Source organism: Nyctereutes procyonoides, unplaced genomic scaffold (assembly GCF_905146905.1).
Source record: "Nyctereutes procyonoides isolate TBG_1078 unplaced genomic scaffold, NYPRO_anot_genome, whole genome shotgun sequence".
NCBI lineage: Eukaryota > Metazoa > Chordata > Mammalia > Carnivora > Canidae > Nyctereutes > Nyctereutes procyonoides.
In genome coordinates, this window is record NW_026575048.1 from 11,134,135 (window position 1) to 11,158,051 (window position 23,917).

At 35.9% G+C, this 23,917-nt stretch overlaps 1 protein-coding gene across 1 annotated transcript in view; it reads right to left on the minus strand.

The window, feature by feature from the left end:
- The window catches only part of NBAS (NBAS subunit of NRZ tethering complex), a 322,484-nt gene that overhangs the window by 158,754 nt on the left and 139,813 nt on the right, over positions 1 to 23,917 (minus strand). The window contains exons 26-31 of the mRNA XM_055327484.1: positions 21,047 to 21,180; positions 14,900 to 14,962; positions 12,506 to 12,628; positions 8,732 to 8,834; positions 5,077 to 5,306; positions 1,688 to 1,800 (exon numbers count right to left, since the gene is read on the minus strand). Of these exons, the coding sequence (XP_055183459.1) occupies positions 1,688 to 1,800; positions 5,077 to 5,306; positions 8,732 to 8,834; positions 12,506 to 12,628; positions 14,900 to 14,962; positions 21,047 to 21,180 (766 nt within the window). The remainder of the gene's footprint in view (positions 1 to 1,687; positions 1,801 to 5,076; positions 5,307 to 8,731; positions 8,835 to 12,505; positions 12,629 to 14,899; positions 14,963 to 21,046; positions 21,181 to 23,917) is intronic.

The window sequence follows — 23,917 nt, forward strand, 5'->3', positions numbered from 1 at the left end:
AGGTTTGGTTGCAGACTTTCAAGCCCATCAGATGATGTGCAAATACTGCCAGGAAAAATATTGCTAACTGAGCACCAGAGAAAATTAGAGCTCAATTTATTATTTCAAGTCAACTGAAATAATTCATTAGCATTTGGGGGACTGCAATAAGTTTTTTTGTATTACATCAATCCTTCTGGATTAAATCAGTAGCTAAATACACACATATACACAGAGTCGAAGCTATAAGGAGTTGGCTTTATAAGAGATACAAGAAGGGCAAAAGTTTCATAGTGCTCTAGACTCCAAGTCACTAAACACTTCAACTGAAAATGTAAGTGCTTCAAGGGAGACAGTTCATGATTTAAGGCACTTGAGAATAAAATGAAAATATTTTTAGTAACTCTGATTTATCTTCATAATTTTAAAAAGCTTTGAAACATTACAGGAGCAATACAACTAAACAGAATTTTCCAGTGACTTAACAATCTCCTTAAATATATTTGTTTAAGATGCTACAGGATGTGTATAATCCTGTAGAAATTATTTCCAATGATATTCAAGGTAACAAAAACAATACCTTGTATAAGTCTAATAAATTTATCTAATAAGCAGAACTTTACTTTTTAGTAAAACTACAGTGGAAACTCACATGAAAACATGAGAATGTCTCTACTGACTTATATCCCCTAAGATCCATCTGACTCAAAACCCTCAAAAACACAGGACAAAGACATCAAGGAACCTGTAACAACCTGTAACAGGATTCCATTGTCAAGAAGTATCAGGAATTTTTTAAAAAAAGAAAAGACAGAGACAATTCCAGTGAAGAGTTGTCAAAAACCAGAGATGGAAATACCTCCCTTAACTCCGAATTCCAAACACTTCCATGGTTAAGAATGAAAAAAAGAGATAATGTGGGAGGCACCAAGCATACTGCTAGTAACCAAGCTACCCACTTCATTTTGGGCACCGAGGCCCAGAGTTCTAGGCAAAAGGAAGTCTACTGCCCACGTGTCAGATGAGGTTCAGGACACCAGGAGACACACAATGTCCTCACAACACAGAGCAGTAATGACAAGTGACTGCATATCAGCATGCTTATCTGAGGTGGTATTTACAGGACTTGACCATTTCAGTAGAAGAACTTGAACACTGTTAAGATATCATTAGTAATTAAACTCTAAACAAGAACTTCCTGTCATTTCCCCTTTTAAAAAAATAGTATCCACTTAATTAAAGAATATTCTGTAGTAAGTATAAAAAAAATAAACTATTATCATGTACTGCTACTACAAAATCTATACAATTGAAACAAAATACAAAAATAAACTACATCAAAACTGATGGGAGATCTGAAACTCTAACCCATAACCCCCCATTTGTTTTTATCCAATAGCCTCGCTGCTGTTACTGATAATATTATTCCTTTTATTATTAGTTACTGATAATAATACTGATAATAATTAATATTCTCATAACTGAGAACTTGCAAAATAAATTTATGATAAAATGTCAGCTTTACTTTTTCTTTCAGATGTCCACTTAAGATTTCCTTTGAAAAATGGGGCAGAGGGTAGGATCTATTGCGAATGGATTAAGTGACCAAAAGTATTCTTTAGTTCCAAAAACTACAAAGGAACTACGCTAGTGATTCAATGCTAAATAGGTTAATATTAATAATGCAACACTAAATAAAAAAACTCACCTTGCAGAGGCAGGATCTTTACTCCAAATTCTTCAAGACATCCAAGGGCTTGGATAAGATCTAGTTCCTCCTGAATGGCAGCAGGTCTATCGGTTATCAGCTGTAAGCAGCACCTAGGGGAAGTAAGATCAGTTTTTTAAAAATAAGAAGTAACATATGTTTGGCTAAGTTGCCTTTCTGTATTTAACAACATGAGATCAACACATATTTATCAAAAACCTCCTATAGTCCAGGAATTCTGCTAAATGCTTTCTGTTATCTTACTTAATCCTCATAGCAAGCCTTGTGTGATAGGCAAATAGCATCACCTGCTTCCTAAGGAAGCCAAAATTGAAGCTCAGGGAGGTGAAGTGATCTTCCAGAGTCATACTGATAGTAGGGAATGGCATCACAGTATGAAGCTAAATACATTAACTCTGCCTTCAATGCTCTTTTTACTGCTGACTCCAAAGGTAATAATCACATGAGAAAGGTTTAAAAAAGGAGACAGGGTTCAGATAATTTCTAGTATTCTTATAGGAAAAACAAATATCTCGTTTTGGTGACAATTTTGACTCCCAAAGGAAAAAAGGATAACCTGAGACATTGCACAGGATGTTTTTCTGATCATAAGGAAGAGTCCACTGGTCATGCAGTGCTGAGATGAAGACAGAAGAAAGTGACTTTGCTAAACTAAGAATCTGTGACACCTGTGGAATACTTTATAAACACATTTGTAAAAATTCAGACCAAGTGTATTTCAGGAATATTTTCATTAACAAATAAAAACTTAACTTCCTGAAAGATGCATGTGGAGGAACACTGGGACACAAGACTAAAGAGAGGCAGAGATTGGGCCAGGAAGGGCTAATGGTGCTAAAATCAAGGCTCATCTGATGAAGATCCCTTTGCCCCAGGATACGTCTGTATGACTGAGTGATGGATGTAGGCTTACCTTGCTTGTGAGAGTGTAAAATTTAAACGAGATGAACCCTAACATATACTGCTGATTCAAGTATAACAAGCAACGGAGCCTACATGCAGTATCTACCAAAATTCTACTGCACTACCTCCGAACCCACGAAGTCCCAGTTCTAGCAATTTGTACTACAAATAGGCTCACACATGCCCACACATAATTAGGGATGTTCACTACCACAGCATAGTGTTTTTAAAATACAAGAGAATGTTGGGACAGCCCGGGTGGCTCAGCGGTTTAGCGCCACCTTCAGCCCAGGGCGTGATCCTGGAGACCCCAGATGGAGTCCCACGTCAGGCTCCCTCCATGGAGCCTGTTTCTCCCTATGCCTTGTGTCTCTGTCTCTCTCTCTTTCTCTCTCTCTGTCTCTCATGAATAAACAAATAAAATCTTTTAAATAAATAAATAAATAAAATACAAGAGAATGCATTTTTATCATGAATTAATTAAGTTCTTTAGAAAGTCAAACAATGGGATATTCTACAACCATCAAAAGAGAATGGATCAAGCCTACATGCACTCATGAAAAAACCTTCAGTATAGACCATAAGTGAAAATAGTGAGATAGAGAAAGGTATGTACAAGCAGTAAGCACTCATTTGTGACTTAAGAAAGAAGAGGCTAACATCTAAGAAAGTATTTTGGAAGGGTACACAGGAAAATGACTTAAAAAGATAGCTGAGGGATAAAGTTAGAGGAATGGGAATAAAAGAGTGAATTATTGTAAAACATATCCTTCTTCGTATTGTTGAATATTTTTATCTTGTGGACATATTACTTCTTCAATTAAAAAAACTAGTTCATAATAGTTTCATTGGTAAGAATGTATGGGCTGTTTTCTATATTAAATATAACTGTGAACATTTAAATATATGCAGGCTCACAGGTCATCATCAGTCTGGTGTCACCTTATACACATACAATATTTTTTTCCAAATTAAAGCATGTCCTTGTGGGAGGAAAAAGGGAAATATTGGAAGTGTAGATTTTAAAATGATCTGTGAGAACACCTGCCAAAAAGATTTAGGTCAAACACAACTCCCAGTTTCAAAAGCTATTCTATTTGATATTTTCATCATCTGTAATAGAAATACAATCCCTTAGGAGAGAAGAAAAAAAATTTACTATTTTTAACAACTCTGTCAAGTTCAATAACATGGTTTAAGAAAACATGGCTCTCTCTGTAATAAGATATCACTGGGGGAAAAAAGTTTCCTTTAAGCTTTTAGCCGCTAGTCATTCGGGAGGAAAAAATAAACCTAAATAGCTACCACCATCATTACATCAAAATAAATTCCAAACGGGCCTAAAATTTCAACGTAAAAATTTTAGGACAGGATTTAAAAGGGAATTAAAGGTCTTTCAAAGGATGACACACAAGACAGGAATTATAAAAGAAAATAACAATCAAAATCTTTAGATTTTGGGGATCCCTGGGTGGCGCAGCAGTTTGGCGCCTGCCTTTGGCCCAGGGCACGATCCTGGAGACCCGGCCGGGATCGAGTCCCACGTCTGGCTCCCGGTGCATGGAGCCTGCTCCTCCCTCTGCCTGTGTCTCTGCCTCTCTCTCTGTGTGACTATCATAAATTAAAAAAAAAAAAAAAATCTTCAGATCTTGAATAGCAATTTAAAGATAAATTCTACATATAAAAACTTTTGAAAATGTGGTTTAAACATGTGAGAGAGGCAAAGGGCATATGTCCTTTTACACACAAAAAGCTCCTAAGAATCAATAGTAAAAAGGGGCACCTGGGTGGCTCAATCAAGAAACCGATTCTTGGTTTCAGCTCAGGCATGAGCTTGGGGTCCTGGGGTTGAGTCTCTGTGCTCAGCTGGAAGTCTGCTTAAGATTCTCTAACCCCCTGCCCCTCCCCCCACACCTGCACTCAATGTTCTCTCTCTCAAATAAATAAATAAATCTAAAAAAAAAAAAAAAGAATCAACAGTTAAAAGACCAGCCTTAAACTTCCAGGACAACAGGCCAAAAGAGGAACTGAATTCACAGTCCATAAATTTCCACCTGGAAGGGACCTCAAGAGTTTAATCATCTCATCAGGTCCCTCATCCTTAAACAGATCACGAGTCATGTAAAACACACAGCCATTGCCTCAGTGTGCTAAAAATTTCCAGAACTTGAATCTGCAGACTAGCTCATGAACCTTTTCTAACAGAAGCAATGTATAATCTTACAGATAATCATCAAGAAAGACTGGGAAGGCATGCTGAGAAAAAGGGTCACAAGACAGTTGATGAATATTCATAACGTCATTATCTTTCTGTATTCTAACGATAAATAACTGTTGCCCCACACGGTGTAGTCAATTCGTACTTGTGTCAATATATTTTGTAAAGGAAAGAATAAAACCCACAATGGAGTCTGTGTATTCGGACTTGTTCCTCCCTCTCAGGGAAGAATACAGAATTCCTCTACCTGGCCAGATCCATGCAGCTATCCGTGAGGTTGGTGGAAGAATTAAAGTACTCTCTGCTGGCAGCCAAAACCAAGTCGATACTTCTTTCATAACTGACCCTGTACTGGGTTTTCCCTTTATGGGCTCCACTAGCTGGTGGATTTATTGAACAAGCGCTGCAGTGCATCATCTGCCCAGCTAAGTGGATATTTTCAAGGCGGCTGGAACACAAAAGGCTTTCTGTAAATATCTGGGAAAAAGAAGAAATTTCAATTAGTTAAAGAGGCCAGATTCAGTTCTCAACAAAATGAGGACTCTGATATCCAAATGAAATAAATTAAAAATACATCCATCCTATCGGTGGCAGTTATATACAACACTGTAAATGCGCTAAATGACAATGAAGTACACTTCAAGTGGTTAATTTAGGTATGTGGATTTCATCTCAATAAAAGAGATTCATCTATTAGAATGAAGAAATAATTTAATGGAACTAATATGAAGCATAATATAGGTAATCCTTGAACAACAGGGGATTTAGAGGTGAACTACCCTGGAGTCAAAAATCCCCATATAACTTTTGACTCCCCCAAAACTTAACTACCAATAGCCTACCATTGACTAGGAGCCTCACTGATATTATGGACAGCAATTAACACATTATTTTGTATTTACTGTATTCTATAACTGTATTCCCACAATAAGATAAGCTGGAGAAAATATTAAAATCATAAGGAACAGAAAATACATTTTAGTACTGTACTTATCAAACAAACAAACCCACATATAAGAAGACTTCTATGGTCTGAACACATGTTGTTCAAGGATCAACTGTATCTTAAAGACTTATAATGAAGTCTGAGTAAGATCTCTGAAATTCACATTCATTAAAAACAGGATTCTTTAGACATACTGTCCCATACTCAATAGGTCCCACTCTGCTTAAACGATTTATAACAAGCAGTTCAATTTTTTAAAAGAAAATCTTTGAATATGACAGATATAATTTATAAATGCTTAAAGCATCTAAATTCAGTCTCACAAGCTGAATAGCCAAGCTATAAAAGTAATGTTGATTTTTATTTTTTTCCAACCTGCAGACTAAAAACTATTTAAATAAAACAAGAAAAAGCCACTGATGGAAGGTATTCATGTAAATATCACTGTATTCTACTAGGCAAATAATAGCATCAATGAACATAAAATTTATTGTGTAATTGATATCATTTATTACTTAGTCCAGAGAAGTCCTAAAGAGATCTCTTTAAATCTATACTAATAATGTCAATATATAATTAGTATAAAAACTTCACAAGAATGTTCTCCCATATTAGGCCCCAGCTGGATGAGGATAACACAAAAATAGAAATAAGAGATGAAAAAAAAGCAGATTTCATGGAGATTCAAGAGTTTTCTTACAATTAAGACTACCCAATTTTCATAGGATCCCCTTATTTTCACTTGTTTCTACGTTTCTGGGAAAGGCAGTATTTTTAGACGGGGCTTTATTAAAATGACAAGGACAAAATTACTAACATCTACAAGGGATGTGCTACAAAATACCTATTGTAACAAAAAGCAAATTACTAATGAGCAACCCTGATCATTTATATCTGACAGGTGAAAAGAGCTTACTCCAAGTGATCCAAATGAATTAGATATAACAGTTTCTCTATTCCTTTGGTTTATTCAAGTAAGCCATAAAGGATTAATGTCCAGTTGAAAAATACAACTCACTCTAAAATTTAAGGTTTTGCTAAAATGAATACAGATTTCTGCTCTACATTCTATAACTAAATCTTTAACTTTTTCAAAATTGTATCACTGAGCTTTCAAATTATTTTACAAGATAGCAACCCTGAACATAATAGCCAAAGGTCAGTAAGACAATATAGTATAACTAAAAAGGTAAATATTTAAATTCTAAGTTTGCCAAATCCCTATTACCTTCCTCGATAGCCATTTCAAGCTATTATGTTTTCAAATGTTTTCTCAAAGGAGAGAGGCCAATAGCCAGAAATTAAAATATCAAAGGCTAATAAAAAGGTGTTAAATAAAACAAAAACAATTTAATATGTCAAGTTATTATGAGCTAGTTTGAGTATAATATATTTATTGCCAATTTTCCAATCAGAACCAGAAACAGAAAAAGAGCAAACTAATACCATTCCAGCTTAAAAAGACTACTGTAGACATATAAATGGTGGTTAGGTTTTGGAGCCCATGTGAATATAGATTTTTCTCCTGGAATTGGAATTCAAGTTGTACTTCAGATACAAAAGGGGAAGCTACTGGCAGTTGTATGTACACGGCGTCAGACTATAATCATCAATGTAAACTTCACACTCATTCAAGCATTTAAAAACCTGAAGTTCAAATATAAAACCAATTCTCAACAGTCTGTATTAGCACTCTTTTGTTAAAATTACCTTGAATAAAAATACCAACCAATTTCACAAAATAGAGACCTGTTTTTATAACTCATTTTATCAACAGGTCACACTTGGCAATGTCAGAGCAGAGCAACACAAGAAAGAGTCTATACAATTTCATGTTTGGCTTATTGACAGAAAAACTCAAAATGGAAACCTACTTTTAAATTATATCTCATTAAAAATGGGTCAGCTGGATCATTTTTCCACATGAACTAGGAGTAATTTGGTGATTAGGCACATAGCTTCCCAAAGTAATAATTCAACCCCCCTGGGTTACATTCCTACGTCAATTAGCAGCCGTTTCTGAAGTATCCTTTGTGTTCTGGATGTTACAATATACACTGGGGGAGAGCAGGCTGAACATGAATATGATAATGTCTACCTAGGGGCTCATGACCAAAGGGCAAAAACCACACATGGAAACCAGTTACTGCATTTAAAAGAAAGACTATAATAGAGACACATTACATGAAAGGACAAAGGCAGACATCCTGGAGGGCATAATCAGTGAAGTGAGTCCTGAAAATTATCAGCAATTTGTAGATAAAGGAAAGAGGCAGATATCCAGGCACAGAGAACAATGCCGGTGGAGTCAGAACCAGGAAGCAGCCCGGTGCCAGGAGAGCCAGGGCTGAGCTGATGGAAGCAGTAGAGCTTGGGGAACGCGGTGTCCCAGTATGTGAGAGTAGCACGGGGAAGAGCAGACAGGGAAGCACGATCTGCTGGGCCTCTTTATGCCATGCTAAGAAGCATGGCTACTTTCTGATGCTAGCATGGAACAAGCATCAATTTCCAGAAAGGGAGTGTCATGAAAGGACTGCTCTGAATCAGTGTAAATTAGAAATAGGGAAGTAGAGAGACAGGTTCAGAGGAATTGCAACTTAGCTGAGATAGGACAGATTTGAAAGACCTTCTCTCCCAGCTACATCAATCAAACAGGCGTTAGTGACAACCAAGACTACGGAAGTGAGAGGAGGCAAGGTTGAGTCCGTTTCCTGGCTGAGATCACCTTGCCAATGACCACTGTTGCAGTGAACAAAGATTGGGGGCGGGGGGGGGGGGGGCGCAGAGGGTAAGATGCGCTAGGGTTCAATTTATAAAGCACTATTCAATTCACGGCTATGACTCGATCATACTACAGAGAAACTTATGGTCACCACATCTGTGTCCAGGAAACATACTGTAACAACCAAACTTTCCAAATTAAAAGGACTTCCATGTGTTCCATGTATCAAGTTACCTCATAGCAAGCATCAGAATCCAGGCAGGTGTAAACATTCTGCTGCATAGTTAACATGTCCTGCAGCAACATTCTCCAATGAGACTCACTGGCAGGAGGCTGCCTGCAGGCCAGGAGGGGGAGAAAAAGAAAAAGAAAAATATTCATGAAATCTCTCAATTGGCCAAAAGTTTAAAAAAAAAAAAATTGGCGTCACCATTCTATATACCACACAGCTCCCAAATGATCAATAGGAATGATCTCATGTGAATTTCCTTCAATCAGAGGAAAAGTGGCTCTACATCAATGCTAGAGATGCTGCCCAAGCTACCTCGGTTGTAGGCTGCCTAGACACAGAACTAGAACAGTATAAAGTGATAATAGCAAAGGTAAGCAAGCTGTGAATTTCTAAGATAAAATAAAGCACAGTAAGATACAGCAGCTGTGATATAGCAGAAAAAGTACTCAGAAGACAGAATTGGTTTCGGATCCATCTTTATCACATTACAATCCCTCACAGGGAATCTTCTTAACTTCAGCTACACGTGTAGACCTAGAAGGCAACCAGAGGCTACCCCTGGTATCAGATGAGAGGCTGGGGACCTTGGCTCACCAACAGGGCAGCACTAATGGCTCCTCCCACTGGCAGTCCTCGCAATAGTCCACTGACACGAGCTCCACAGGAGTCATGTTCATCCCAGGTGACAGCCCAGGTGCCAGAAGACAAAATCTTATAGGGTAGTGGCAGGAGCCACCCTATCTAACTCAGTAAGAAGTCTCATGCCCCACAAGCACCATTAACTGTTTTAACAATTCCATAGGCACAGTTCTCATAGCATGACGGGGACCACACTCAGGGGCTTTTTTTATGCTTTAGGCTTTCCTATCAGGTTTTCTAATTCATTTCCAGTTCCACCAGGTCAGAAGCAATTTACCAACCAGGGATCAGGTTTACACAACCAATGAGGCATACGCAGTCTTGTTGATCAAATACCACTTTATGTTGGTATCCAGGGTTACAGTTAGAGAAAATTAATGGTTCAGATTCTCCTGCAGCAGGAGAAGAGGTTTTATTAACAAATTCACTAACAGTCACTTATTAGCTGCATGATCATGAACACTTAATGTTCCTGAATTTCAGTTTCCTCACTTAAAGCCCATCTTGGAGAGTGATAAGAAATGGAAAAGATTAATTCTGATAAAACACAGGCATTGAAGCAAGATGTTCCTAAGTATAAATGTAAGCTCAATTACCTGTACGGCTCTCACTATGTCTCTTAATTTCTCTGAGCTACAGATTCCATTTTGTACACTGTAAGGATTAAGTAAAACTAGAATGTATGCAAAGACATTCCCCCTCATTTTCCTGGAATAAAATAGTATTCAATAAATGTTAATGAACGAATCTAAAAGTTACAAACACATTTCTTTGGTTTCTATAGTTACATACGTGATTACTAATATTGTGTAGCAGGAGAGAGAAGGTGCTATAATTCTCTCTGCCTCCCCCAAAAGTTCACCTTTGTTGAATATACATGAATTTGGCACCATTATTCATGTTTACTTGCTAGTCCTGACGTGCTACATAATCCTGAATCTCATTGTTGAAAAGGGCATATTTTATTTTGTTTCGTGTTTGTCAAAAACCACCTGGATGTTTCTTTCCGATGTACTTTCTCCTTTTTTATGCATTAAAAACAGGGCAAATTTTTTCCCCAGCCTACAAACAGAAAAAACAAACTGACATATCTGCATGTCTTCCAGGATAATCCCTGAAATGTGTCCATTAGTTAGACTGTGGTATGTGAACTCTTTGGGTGAACTTCAAAGAACTGGAGAGTTCTTCCAGATTTGGCTTGCAGGTAAATAAGCTGCAAAATGTTTGATGAATTGAGTGTCCATCTTGCACCAGCTGGATAATATCAAACCTAGGCATTGTCTAGCTGAATTCAAATTCTCATAGCCCAGCTGTTTTTCTGGAAGCCATCAACACTGGGGACAGATGGTATTAATGTTTTCTCACACATGGCTAGCCGTAAGTACAGGTTCTAATTAAAATAAATTATAAGACATTATTTACAATGGCCTTTTCAGAATACATTCAGTAAATATGAACCAAGAGTAGAACTGGAGGGCACTTATACCAGAGAATTGCAAATTAACAGAGAGATCCCTAAATATGAACCTGAGGTATTAGTTACAGCCTTGGAATAGAGGTCTATTTTCCAAGGAGAAACAGTATTACACTCAAGATGGTAAGACTTGATTTGTGCAGATTCAATGAAATTTGCTACCATTTAGAATATGCATAAGAATATTCCATAGATGTTGAAGGCTAAACCATGGTAGCATACATGAAATAATCATGATTCACTTCTAATTAAGTAGTTTGGAAAAGAGGCCATATTCTCTTACATATTCAGAGTAGAACACAATGAGTAGAGATTAACTTCAAAGACTTCAGAAGTATTTGAAAAACTCAAGGAAAAGACAGGAAGTAATCTAGATGCAACAGCAAAGTTTTCTCAAAGAGTAGGTTCTGGAGTAGAATCAGCATGATCAGAAATATTGACCATTTGTTTCTAGTTGTTAAAAAAAAAAAAAAACTTAAAAAAAAAAAAACTTAAGACCTGAGTTGCCAAAATCTTTTAAATTATTCACTTAATAATTATTGAGAGAGGGCCATTGATATATATGGTCCCATATTAGATGTTTGAGAACTATAACACTTGCCCCGGAGAAGCTTATAATCTTGAAAGGAACATAAGGCACATAAACCAGTAACTATAGTAATCCATTGAAAAAGACAGACAGGGAGAGACAAGTACAAAATGCCAGGGGATTTCTTAGGAAGGAAAGCTCTTTGAGCAAGCCACTACTGGTTGCATTCCATAAACAGTTTACTACTATTAACTGGGCTCAGGATTCCTGGAGCCAACTAGGTGGTACATGTTTAGCTGTCGTAGGGCTTGGGAAGAGGTAGAGCTGTCTCTATTTGCAGATGACAATGATACTGTATACAGAAAATCCTACGGAATATCCAAAAAAAAACAAAAACAAAAAAGAACCTACTGGAACTAATATGGGAGTCCAGCAAGGTTGAAAGACACAAGTTTAACATATACCAAAATCAAAAAAATATACAATATATATCAACATTTCTACACAAGAGGAACAATCCAAAAATTAAATTAAGAAAATAATTCTATTTACAACAATAAAAAAATGTTGAGAATATAGTATACAAATATTCATAGCTTTATCTATAAAAACCAAACCTCAAAACAACTCAAAAGTCCATGAACCAGTGAATAGGTCAACAAAGTGTGATAAATCCAAAATGGAATACTATTCAGTAAAAAGTATGGAATAATTATTGATCCAGGATGCAACATGGACGAATAACAAACTAAGTATGCTGAGTGGGAAAAGCCAAACAAACAAGCATATACTAGATGATTCCATTTATATAAAATTATAGGAAATACAAAGTAATATACAGGAACAGAAAATAGATCAGTAGTAGTCTGGGGAGGGGATGAGGGGTGATGAGGAGAAGCAAAGGGGAAAAGAATATAAAGAGGCAAGAAGCCCCTTTTAAGAGTGACGTATTTATTTACCTCCAGTGCAAGATGGTTTCATGAGTATCTACATATATCAAAACTTATCAACTGCTACACTTTAAACACGTGTAATTTAGTGTTGGTCAATTATAACTCAATGAAGTAAAAGAAAAAAAAGCAGTATTTATTTTTAACCATATACAAATATCAATTAATTTTATTAATTACTTACTTGCGACCAGTATGCCTGGTCAACCTAACCATCAGCTTGCGTGCCTCTTCTGAGCTAGACTGAGTGTTCTTAACAAATGAAACTGGTTTCTCAAGTCCATGTTTCTCCAAAAGCTCCGACACACTAAAAGTGAAAGATGAATTTTTTTTAAAGTCTTGCTACCAAATTAAAAAAGTCTAAGAGTCTTAAATATACAAGTAGCACTTAGGTGTTTAGTACTAAAAACAAAAAGTAGCATGTAAAATGATCCAATTTTACACACTGCATAATTCTCAGCAAAAAAAAAAAACAAAACTAACAATTATATATCTGATCTTATTTCCTGTACTTTTATTACAATGTACTTGGAATTAGTAACCCATTTCTTAAAAAGTATGACATATCTTTAACTAAAAGTATTTTTTATTATTTTCCTATACTCTAAAAGCAGCAAATCAGTAAAATAAGCCAAATCTATCATTTCAATGCTCAGCTTTAATTCTGAACAATCCTACAGAGTAATTTGTTATACATAAGGCTGTTAGAAAGGCAATAAACAGGGGTGCCTGGGTGTCTCAATGATTGTCTGTCTTTGGCTCAGGGCATGATCCTGGGTCTGGAGATCAAGTCCCACATCAAGCTCCCTGCAAGGAGCCTGCTTCTCCCTCTGCCTATATCTCTATCTCTTGTGAATAAATAAATAAAATCTTAAAAAAAAAAAAAGGCATAAACAATTTTAGAATTGGAACCACAGAAAAATCACAAGGTGCAATCTCTCTCTAGAATCTGATCTATAAAAACACAAAATATGAAACAAATGTTATCTCCTATGAATCTTCTTGAGATATCCCATTCACTAATTATCAGCATCATAAATATATGATGGTTGGCCTCACCAAACCTCACATTTATGAATTAACTATATTTATAGAATGTGACTGGCTAGAATTCATTAGCTCTTCATAAAGACAGGTTTCATGGGTCATATCACCTGACATCCCATGTATGCTAAAGCATTTTTCAACAATCAGCAGCTATGAGGTGGAACAAGAATAAAAAGTTCTTATTTTAAAAGGTCAGGAAAAAAAAATAAGTCAGTAACTTAAAATAAACAGCGGAAGACATGGGTACCATCCAGAAACCAACAGGGTATAACTGTTTCCTTGAGGTAGTAAGAGCACAATCTGACATCAGGATCACTCATGGTTATATCTGGGAACATATAGTGAAATATACTGTGCTTATTTCACTGAATCTTTTTGAGATCACTCTTCCCAGTTTCATTAGGGGGAAAAAAAGGTAATCATGCAAATTTGTAAGGAATGAATCTATACTGACTTAAGCCACTAAGCTTTATTCAAATTATGTTCAACTTTCTAGAGACCTTGAGAAAAGGAGAGACATAGCCAAACTAAAATAAGCAAAGCTTGAAAAGAAAGAGCTTGATTAAGCGTTTTTCAAGAAAATAAAAAAATGCATAACTTTCAGAACACAAAGTAACAAGCAGCAACTCAGGTAGTTACGAATGGAGGAAACAGAAGTCCTAAGGAAACTGAGCACTTAATTCTTCATTCAACTCACATACAGATGTGGCACAAAGACATGGTTTCCTTAAAGACAACTTGAAATATATTTATACTCAAGTTCACTAAATTGAATGAATAAAACTAACTAGTAGACTGAAAAAATTAGTATACTTTACTATTCATATCACCACCATCAAGTGATGGTATTACCTATAATTCTATAATTATATGCTGGAAAACAATCTTATCCCTGAAATTTCTTTAATACAGATATTTAAAAATCACTAAAGCATCTTCATATATACATAAAAATACTCGTAAACAACATGTGACTTCCTAAATAGCATATTAAGAAATTTCAGGCTCCAAGGTAGAAAGTTTAGTGCTTCATTCTGATGTGAAGAATATTATTACCAAGTCAGTTGAAGGCTCTCGTGCAGTTTGCTCTAATCCAGATAACCAATCAAATGTAATAAAAAATGGAAGTCAGGAGTTTAATAAATATTGTTTGCTGACAGATACAATAATTGCTGCAGGAACTAACATTTCTTGTGTACCTACTGTGTAGGAGGCACTTAACGCTTAATCTAATGTTAATTCCATTATCTCATTAGTTAGAATCCATAAATAAGAAAATCCGGGGTTCAAAGATCACACAGTTTGTAAATGGCAATGCCTACATTTGAACACAGATCCCCCAGTCTTCAAAATCCAGGCTCTTATTACTTTACCACAGGCTAGCAGTATGCTTATATTAAGAAAACTCACTTCTAAGGGAGTCAAATAAATAGGAAGTCAAACTGGAAACAACCACCAGACATATGGAAAGTTATTTCTTGGACAGACCTCCTCCATCAGCACAGAGTCAAGAGACTATCATTTTTCTCACCTGAGAATTTGTTCCAGTTGGTCTACCATGTCATGAAGAGCTGTTGTTACCTCTGTTTTATGACTAAAAGATTAAGAGAAAAAAAAATTAAGGTTTAGCACTACCTTTGTACATAAAATACAATACTCAATTACGTGAAAAAAGAAACGTTTCCCTTATAGTTAATGTACAACAATCTTACACTGCCAGGCATAATTTTAGTCTTATTTCCTGAATGCATTCAGCATCTTTCATGACTCAAGAGATTAAGATAAAAAATACTGGACTAGAAGAATATTCTCTATCACTGATTAGTGTGATATGGCCAACTATTTCTTGAAGAACTTTTAGTTAGATTCTGCTAAAAGGCAACAAAGCATTAGAAATCATTTTTAAGTCTTTTTTTTTTTAATAATAAGCGTTAAAGGGTAAAATCACCATTTGGTTCTATTCTTTTAACCAGTAAAACAGACTAGGAAGGATAGCCTTGCATTTTGATTTTTTCCTAGGCCTGTCTATAGCCCTTTCACCCTCTATGAAGTTTCCATTAGGATTCTATATAGGACTTCTTCCTTGTCCTCATTCCATCTGCATCTACTCCAATATTAAGGAACCCAATAAAGCACAGCCATTATCTAGATAATCCCTAGAAGGTAGAGGAGATTAAAAAGCAAGCCCTTTCTGATGAAGCATGTGGACAGGCAACTAGGAGAAACATTATCGTGGCAAAGGATCATATACTAATGAAAATGTGGCCAGTAGAGTAGATTTATTAAGGCACAACACATGTACAAGTGAATGTAGGGATCTGTCACAAAGCTGAGACGCTACTTAAAAGTATCCTTCAATCCTACACAACTACTAACATGGAGGGAATGCTCCTAACCGAGAACCACTGTACCTGACACTCGCTGGTGCTTTCCAGCCAACAATGCAAATGAATTCCAGCAAGATCTCAGAGTCTATTATTAGTATGATGACCAAATAAGAATCTCCATCTGGATTTAGAAAATTAAAAACGCCCTAACTTGAACAAAAAAAACACTAATTATTTTTAAAATTATCAATCCTTCCTGGTCTAACTCTATTTGGCAATTATTCATGCAATTTACAAAGATCATACTATCTTTTTAAACCAGGTTTTAGGCCTTGAACTGGAGTGTTAAGTTTGGGCATGTTACATTTAAACTCCTTCAAAAGGTCCCTTGTCACAGCTACCTTCTATTAACATACTATAGTACTGTTTTAATTATGTTTTGTGGCTCTACAATAAACATCTGTCACTGATTTTCAAGAATACAAGATATTTTTCTTTGTGAACTGACATCCATAAACATAATAACTAAAGTTTTTTCTCAGTCACATGGAATATGCTTACCTACATAAGATGCACAAAAAATAATTAGGTTAAGTAAGTGTTCATTTCCTAAATAGTGAAAAAACATAACAGTTTACCATTGGTAAATGACCATGTAACCACTAAAAATGAACTAATCACAGGCAGAATAAAATTGATGAACCTGGCATGAAGAGAACCACAGGAAAAATATTTTTAAGCCCAAATTTTAATACTAGCCTATTAAAATTATAAGTGATTTAGAAAATTATAATGTGAAATATAATCATTAAGAAATAAATGGAAAACAAGAGTGTATCAATCCAGTTTTTGTAGTTACCAAAAATAAAAAATCTGTTAGATCAAAAATCATTTATCTGAAGCCAAGAAAAAGAGACATTTCTTAGCCTACACACTCTTCAAAAACACATTAATTCTGTAATTATAATGTCTACATGAAAAATGTTCTTTTAATATCATCATTCTATTGATACTTCATGGTAGGCAAATTACTATTTAAAAATTGATCGATCAGCTCTAGTTGATATTTATGCTTATTTTATCTTACTGAAAAACAAAGTCTAATACATTTATTTCCAAAAATTACACATATTACTTGGGAGTCAATGAGCTTGACTAGGTGGTTCAAGTACAACAAAGGAGGCACAAAGCTGAAAGACAGACCATCAAGTTTCCTAGTGAGGTCATTTAAGGAAGAAACTCCCTACCACTTCTGCTCTCCAACACAGATATTAAGAGAAGCCTCTGAATCTCTTGTCACCCCCCAGAAAGAACAATTTTCCTACTAACACCCTGATAACCACTGAGTTCAGGTTTCTAAATGATGGGTAATGACATTTTACTACAAAATCGGTTCATATAATGCCTTTTGCTGCCTAGTGACAGTCATGGCTCTCAGAGAGACCAACAGTTCACAGAGGCACACCTGCTGTTCCTGCTCTTTACAAAGGACATGAGATAGCCTATGGTCATATCTGTATAGGTCCGAGTAATAAACACATGCTGAGGCACTCTGTGATTTACCTTGCCTTATATGAAGATTCCTTAAACCTAGACTGAGGAGGAGAAGTACATATTAAGCATTACTACAGTCTCCATTTAGCCTTACCACTGACAAATCTAACTGCTTGGATTCCTTCTTGGTAGTCAGTACTGAGACTTGCTGGTGAGGTGATGAATAATAAGGATCTACAAATTACCCAACATTTCTATAACATAATACAATTCTAAGATTATTCTACAAAAAAAAAATCAAAACTGAAACAAGAGAACAAGCTAGATGCTCACATACATGACAACTTCCCAAGCACTCCTATAATGTAAAGGCTTTAACTTGTTACATGGCTTCCAATCAGCTTTTTTTTTTTAATGTCTTAGATATAAATTAGTGATCAGGAATCCCTCAACACAGAAGAAAGTCCCTAGAAGTAAAGGCAGAGATACAAACAAACAGGATATGAAAAATGAGAGGCCATGGTGAGAAAGTGGTGGTGCAGGGAGGACAGGTAGGTGTGCATCTCTGAAACAAGACTGGGATACTATCTTTTTTTTAAAGTTCCTGGGATTTAAATAAGAAAGCCAAAATACATTTTAAAATTTGAAAGATGGATGAAAAGATAAAACTGAAGAAACTCCAGATCTTTTTTTTTTTAAGATTTTATTCATTTATTCATGAGAGACAAAGAGAGAGTGAGAGGCAGAGACACAGGCAGAGGGAGAAGCAAGCTCCATGCAGGGAGCCTGACGTGGGACTCGATTCCGAGCCTCCAGGATCAGGCCCTGGACTGAAGGTGGCACGAAACCGGCTGAGCCACCCGGGCTGCCCACTCTCAGATCACTTAGCAAAAGGTCAAAAAGTGGGAAAAAGGATAAAAATGGCAGTTAAGTAAAGAAGAAAGTATTTTTTTAAATGGAGGAAGATAAAGGAAGGGAGTACAAATTATATTACCAAGGAAACTTATCAAGAAAGAATATAAGAAAATTTCCCAAAGATCTGCAGGACAGGAGTATCCAAAGTGGAATAGACTATCTAAATGAACAACACAACAAATTTAGACTCACAATAAATCACATCCTTATGATAGTTCAGGACATTAGAGGTGAAGAGAAGGTACTAGAATATCTGAAAAGGAAGAAAGGCCATATACAAAGTAGTGGTTTACAACGGTGTAGGACAACTCAACAACCCTGGGAGTGGAGAAATAGGGAAAGGTGATCATAAACCTACAACTGCACACACAGCCACACTTTCTATCAAGGTCAAGGGGGCAGTTCTGGTATCCTTCTGACATGGTACAGTCTTATAATAAAAATACCTCTATGTAATCTTTGATAGAAAGCTATTAAGATTGTGTTCCTTCAGAATGACAGAATAAGTGAACGAAGGAGAAGAGATTCCAGAAAGGTGATACATAACATGAGAGAGCAGAAAACCAAAGGATGGCCATTATGCAGAATACAGGACAATTAACCCACATCGAAGCAAGAAAAAGGAATTCCGAGAAGGATGTTCCAAAAGAAAGAGAGGGAAAGATAATGGGAAAAGGGAACTGAGATTTGTCTCAGATTTGACCACAGAAAATAGTTTTCTATTGAAAAAGTCTTTCAAGAAGAGAGAGGAGATAAATGGAAACAAAACAAAAAAAGAAAAGGAAATTCAAAAAGAAAAAAGAAAAAACAAAACGTTGAATAAAAAGGAAATATAATCATACCCAGCTCTATAGAACCAATATTTACATAACTTGATGAAAATACTACCTTAACCACACTGAAAAAACAGTAGAATAGGTATGCGGGGAGGTAGAGTTCCATAAAAGGAAGTCAACAATCCTAAAACCGCAGTTACAACAGGAGCTGTTTTCAAGAAGGCAGGCAAAGACCAGAAGAAAAACATGTTCTATGCAAGTATTTCCTGTGAGAAGACAGGTATTCGAGCATAGGGAAGGTTGGGCGGCAAAGAGCTGTTTATCAATTATGCTACCTTATAGTTACAATATAGGAGAGGATTATGTCTCTTTGGATCCTTTGATTTTATTATTTTATGTTTTTTTATCTAAGTAATCTCTACATCCCACATGGGACTTAAACTCACAACCCTGAGATTAAGAGTCACATGCTCCCCTGACTGAGCCAGACATGTACCCCCAGACTCCTTGATTTCAGATCAGCACCTCCCCAGCTCCAACAACATGTTTTCCTCCATGACATGGACTTTTCAAAGTGAGAAGGCCAGGTGACCTATAGAGTGTCTCCCACTCTGCATTTGTTTCCTTCATGGTGTTATTTAACTTGTTCCCCTATACCCTGCATTTGCTGTAAAACTGAAGTTCAGCCCAAAAGACTGATTGGACTAAGAGTGAACAACTTTACTTCATACTGTATCTCAGCAGGAAGCATGTGACACCAGGCTGACTGTGATACCACACTTGGTAGCTTGAATAAAGGTGATAGCAGTTAGACTTCTACTTGAGAAAGCCAAATTTCCCCTCTGAAATGACCAAAAAAAAAAAAAAAGTTGCTGAGGAAATACTTTGGTACCATGCAAATATCCTTTACCCATCAACCTTCCACCTGATTGCAGTACCATTAGTGACTGCATGAAATAATTATTTCACAATGGAGTACAAAATTGGTAATTTCTATCATTCATTTCACAAAAAACATAAATTTCCTTAGGAGAGAGAGGGAGCAGCATTAGTCAAACCACCCAAGACTTATTAGAAACAACCTAAGTGTCCATTAATAGATGAATCATGAAAATGTGCTAATTATATATACACAGTGGAATACAATTCAACCATAAAAAAAGAAGGAAATCCTGCCATTTATGATAACATGGACAGACCTCGAGGGCATTATACTAAATGAAACAAGTCAACGAAAGACAAATACTGTATGATGATCTCACTTACATATATGTGGAATCTTCAAAAAACAAAAAACAACAATAAACTCATAGGAAAAGATGAGATTTGTGGCTAATCTGGGGTGGGAGTGGGAGACATGGGAACTGTATAAAGGTGGTCAAAAGGTATAAACTTCCAAGTATAAGATAAGTAAGTACAGGGAACCTAATATACTTTGGTGACTTACAACGTACATGTTCCAATCGAGGAACAACTTGAGAAACCAATTGAAACCAACCAAAACACTGCTATATGTTATCCTTGAAAGTTGCTATGAGAGTAAAAGATCTCATCATGAGGTAAAAAAAACAAAAAAAACTTTTCTTTTTTTTTTTTTTCTATCTGTAGGCAACAACCCATGTTAACTAAACTGACAGAGGTCATTTCACGACCTATGTACATCATCATCATGTCAAACACCTCAAACTTAGTGCTGCATGTTAATTATATCTCAATAAAACTGAAAGAAAACTAAAGTAAAATAAAATGATGTGTATTCATACATTACCACTTAAACACGATTATTATAGACAAGGCCCCAAAACAAATAATTCACAGACAATCACAAACCCATAAATACAAAAACTCTAATTAGAAACACAAAACAGAGATCTCATGGTCTATCCACTAAAAGCAAAGTATTTTTTTGTTGTGGTGGTGGTGATATTTTTGTTTTTTATTGGATAATTTATCACAGTTGACAAGATTATAGTGACTGCTCAGAGACTGCTGGAAAAGCAAAAGTTTATCTCTAGGCAACAGGTCTGCAGATGATTCCATTTTCTTCTCTGTATATTTTTTATATTCCCAAAACTCTCTCAAATGAATACTCAGGGAAGCAACATTTTCGTGTTAGCTGTTAGGATGAAAACACAACAATAAGACCCTCATGCTGTGGGATCTTACCCGTATCCTCTTTGTGGAAGACATTCTAGTATGTCATAGCAAAGAGACAGCTGGTCATTCCGTTCACAATTGTAGATGCACTCTAGAGCTACTGCCATCAGTTGGTCCTGATCGGGGATAATTTTTTGCTGCAGCTAGAGAAAATAAAGCATGCGGTACTAAACGTCAGTAGATTTACAGTCAGTTTTTCCATAGCCTAGTAAACTGTCAATAGAATATTAAATAGTGCAATTAATCAGCTGTAAAAACAAATCTTGACTTTTCTTTAGCTTACAGACTTTTGGGGTCTTTAATAATTCTAAATGAAATCACATTTTAATTACAGAATCAGCTAGAAAAGATAATTTGTACCCATAAGCTTTGCATCTGCTAAAAACAGATTCTTCAATTTATGACCCATTCAGGATCAAGTAGATAGAAGAAACACAGTGAATTAAAAAGGCAGTTCATTAAAAATATTTCTAACCCGAAAGCCAAATTTTATGTGTTTCAATTACAAAAATATATAAAATTCCTTAACTACTATTCAGAGATGTTTGAATCTACTATCTTTCAGTATGCATTATATATTAGTCATGTAACTAAACAGTACTGACATTCTATTCAGAAGAAGTCACATTGCAATGCAGTAATATTCAAATCACAGAACACACTCTGATGCAGAAAGCTGGCTACTATGGGTCACTGTCTCTACAGGATACACATTTCCCATCACAAACCAGACTCTCTTATTTCCCGGGATATAAAAATACTGTATTTGTGCCCTGTCTTCTCATCTCTACAATTAGATACTAATATCTTCCAAACACCATTGTTGTCGAGGATTAAAATTAATACATGAAGAATGCTTACATTATTACCAAAGACACCAAAATGTAAAGTTGAAACTATATTCTTAGAGCCCTATTCAATGACAAAATAAGTTTCAAGTAATTTCCATAATAAAGATCTAGTGGTTTTCAACATTTTAGTAGAAACTCACAAAACCAGATTAAGAAAGTGACGGACAGAAGCTGCCAAACAAAGGCATCTTCTCAGTAGAAAAACCACATCAATGGACGGGAAGAAGAAATAGTCAAGCTTACAGGGAAACGAAGTTTTCTGAAGTAGCAGGGTTAAAGGAGTTATATACATTTCTTCAAGGTGTTAAGAAAATTGACATTTGACAGAGTTATCCAAGGTTGCAAAAGTGTCAGAGATGAACAGAGCACAATAAAAATTATTATTAAAAATTAAAATTGTTAACTTTTCCGATTTCTGTGTGACAGGCGCTATTTCTATGTGCTTCATATGCATTGATTCCTAATTCCTCAAACCATCCTGTAAAGTTAATATTAGCTCTATCTCAGTTTTACAGAAGGGGAACTCTCGGGCACTGACAAGACACATCACTTGCTCAAAGCACAAAGTTGGTCTTGGTCAGGCCAGGAATCAAATACACACAACTGGCTCCAGAGCCCATACTAAGCAACATGGGCTCTCACAGTCCTGCAGAAAAAATTCACATACAGGAAGAAAGGGAGACATGGAGGAAAACTATAGTAATCAACAACTCATATAAGAAAATGAAAAAAACTGAAACCAGTTTCAATGAAAAGGAGTAATTTGGAAAACCAACTGAAGCAGAAGCCATTATAAAGATACTGGTCTTGTCAATTTAGAATTTTAATATAATCACAGTAAATATATCAACAAGTTATTTTATGGAATTAGCCAAGTTGTTATAAAAGTTCAGATGGAAAAACAAACATATAAGAATATCTTTACACACACACACACACACACACACACACACAAACCTAGGGAAAAACTACCAAGGAATATTACCCTCATCAGACTTTAAAAACACATAAAATCTCTCTATAATTAAAACATTGTGCTCCTAAGGGCGCCTAGGTGGCTCAGTCGGTTAAGTGTCCAACTCTTGATTTCGGCTCAGGTGATGATCTCAGGAGTGAGACTGAGCCCCACATGGGGCTCCACACTCTGCACAGAGTCTGCTTGTCCATCTCCCTGCCCTTCTGTCTCTCCCCATGCTTGCTTGCTTTCTCTCACCCAAATAAATAGTAAAAAAAAAAAAAAAACTAAATAAATAAAATATTAAATAAAAATATGTTCCTAGAGTATGGACAAACCAGTAACAATATAAAAACTCTAGAATTAGACTAACCAACAACTTGAAATTTGGTATATGACAAAGGTGGCATCTCAAATCACTCAAGGAAAGACAACATTTTTAATAAATGGTGCTGGGACAGCTAGGGAGCCATCTGGGGAAAAAAATTTTGAGCCACATCTCATCATACAAAAGAATTTACTCCAAAAGACTGCTCAATTTGACTACACATAGATAAATATTCTGCTTGATACGAATCACCATAAATAAAGTCAGGAGACTGCCTACTAACTGGAAGAAATACACACAATACATACCGAAAAAAAAAAAGGGCTAAGTACACCAGTAAATCTGAATTTCTACAAAATTAAATCACAAAAGAACAAAAACCCAAGTGAAAAGTGTGGGAAAGACACAGATGGACAATTTACCAAAAAAGAGATAATCCCCTCATATAAATGAGGAAATGATCTAATTCACTCATAATTAAAGAAATGTAAATCAAAATAGCACTGAAATACCAGTTTTTACCTATAAATAACACTGGCAAAAATTTTTAAATATGGCAACTAATTTTGTCCACAAAGTTGTGGAGAAATAGGCATGCTCCCACGTGGTTGGTGGGAATGTCAACGGGACCAAGTCCTCTGGAGAGAAATCTGGCAATACCAACACGTCCCTCACCTTAGGCTCAGGAAGCCCCTTCTGGGAATAGACCTTGAAAGCATACCGAAGACACAAAAACACATACGAAC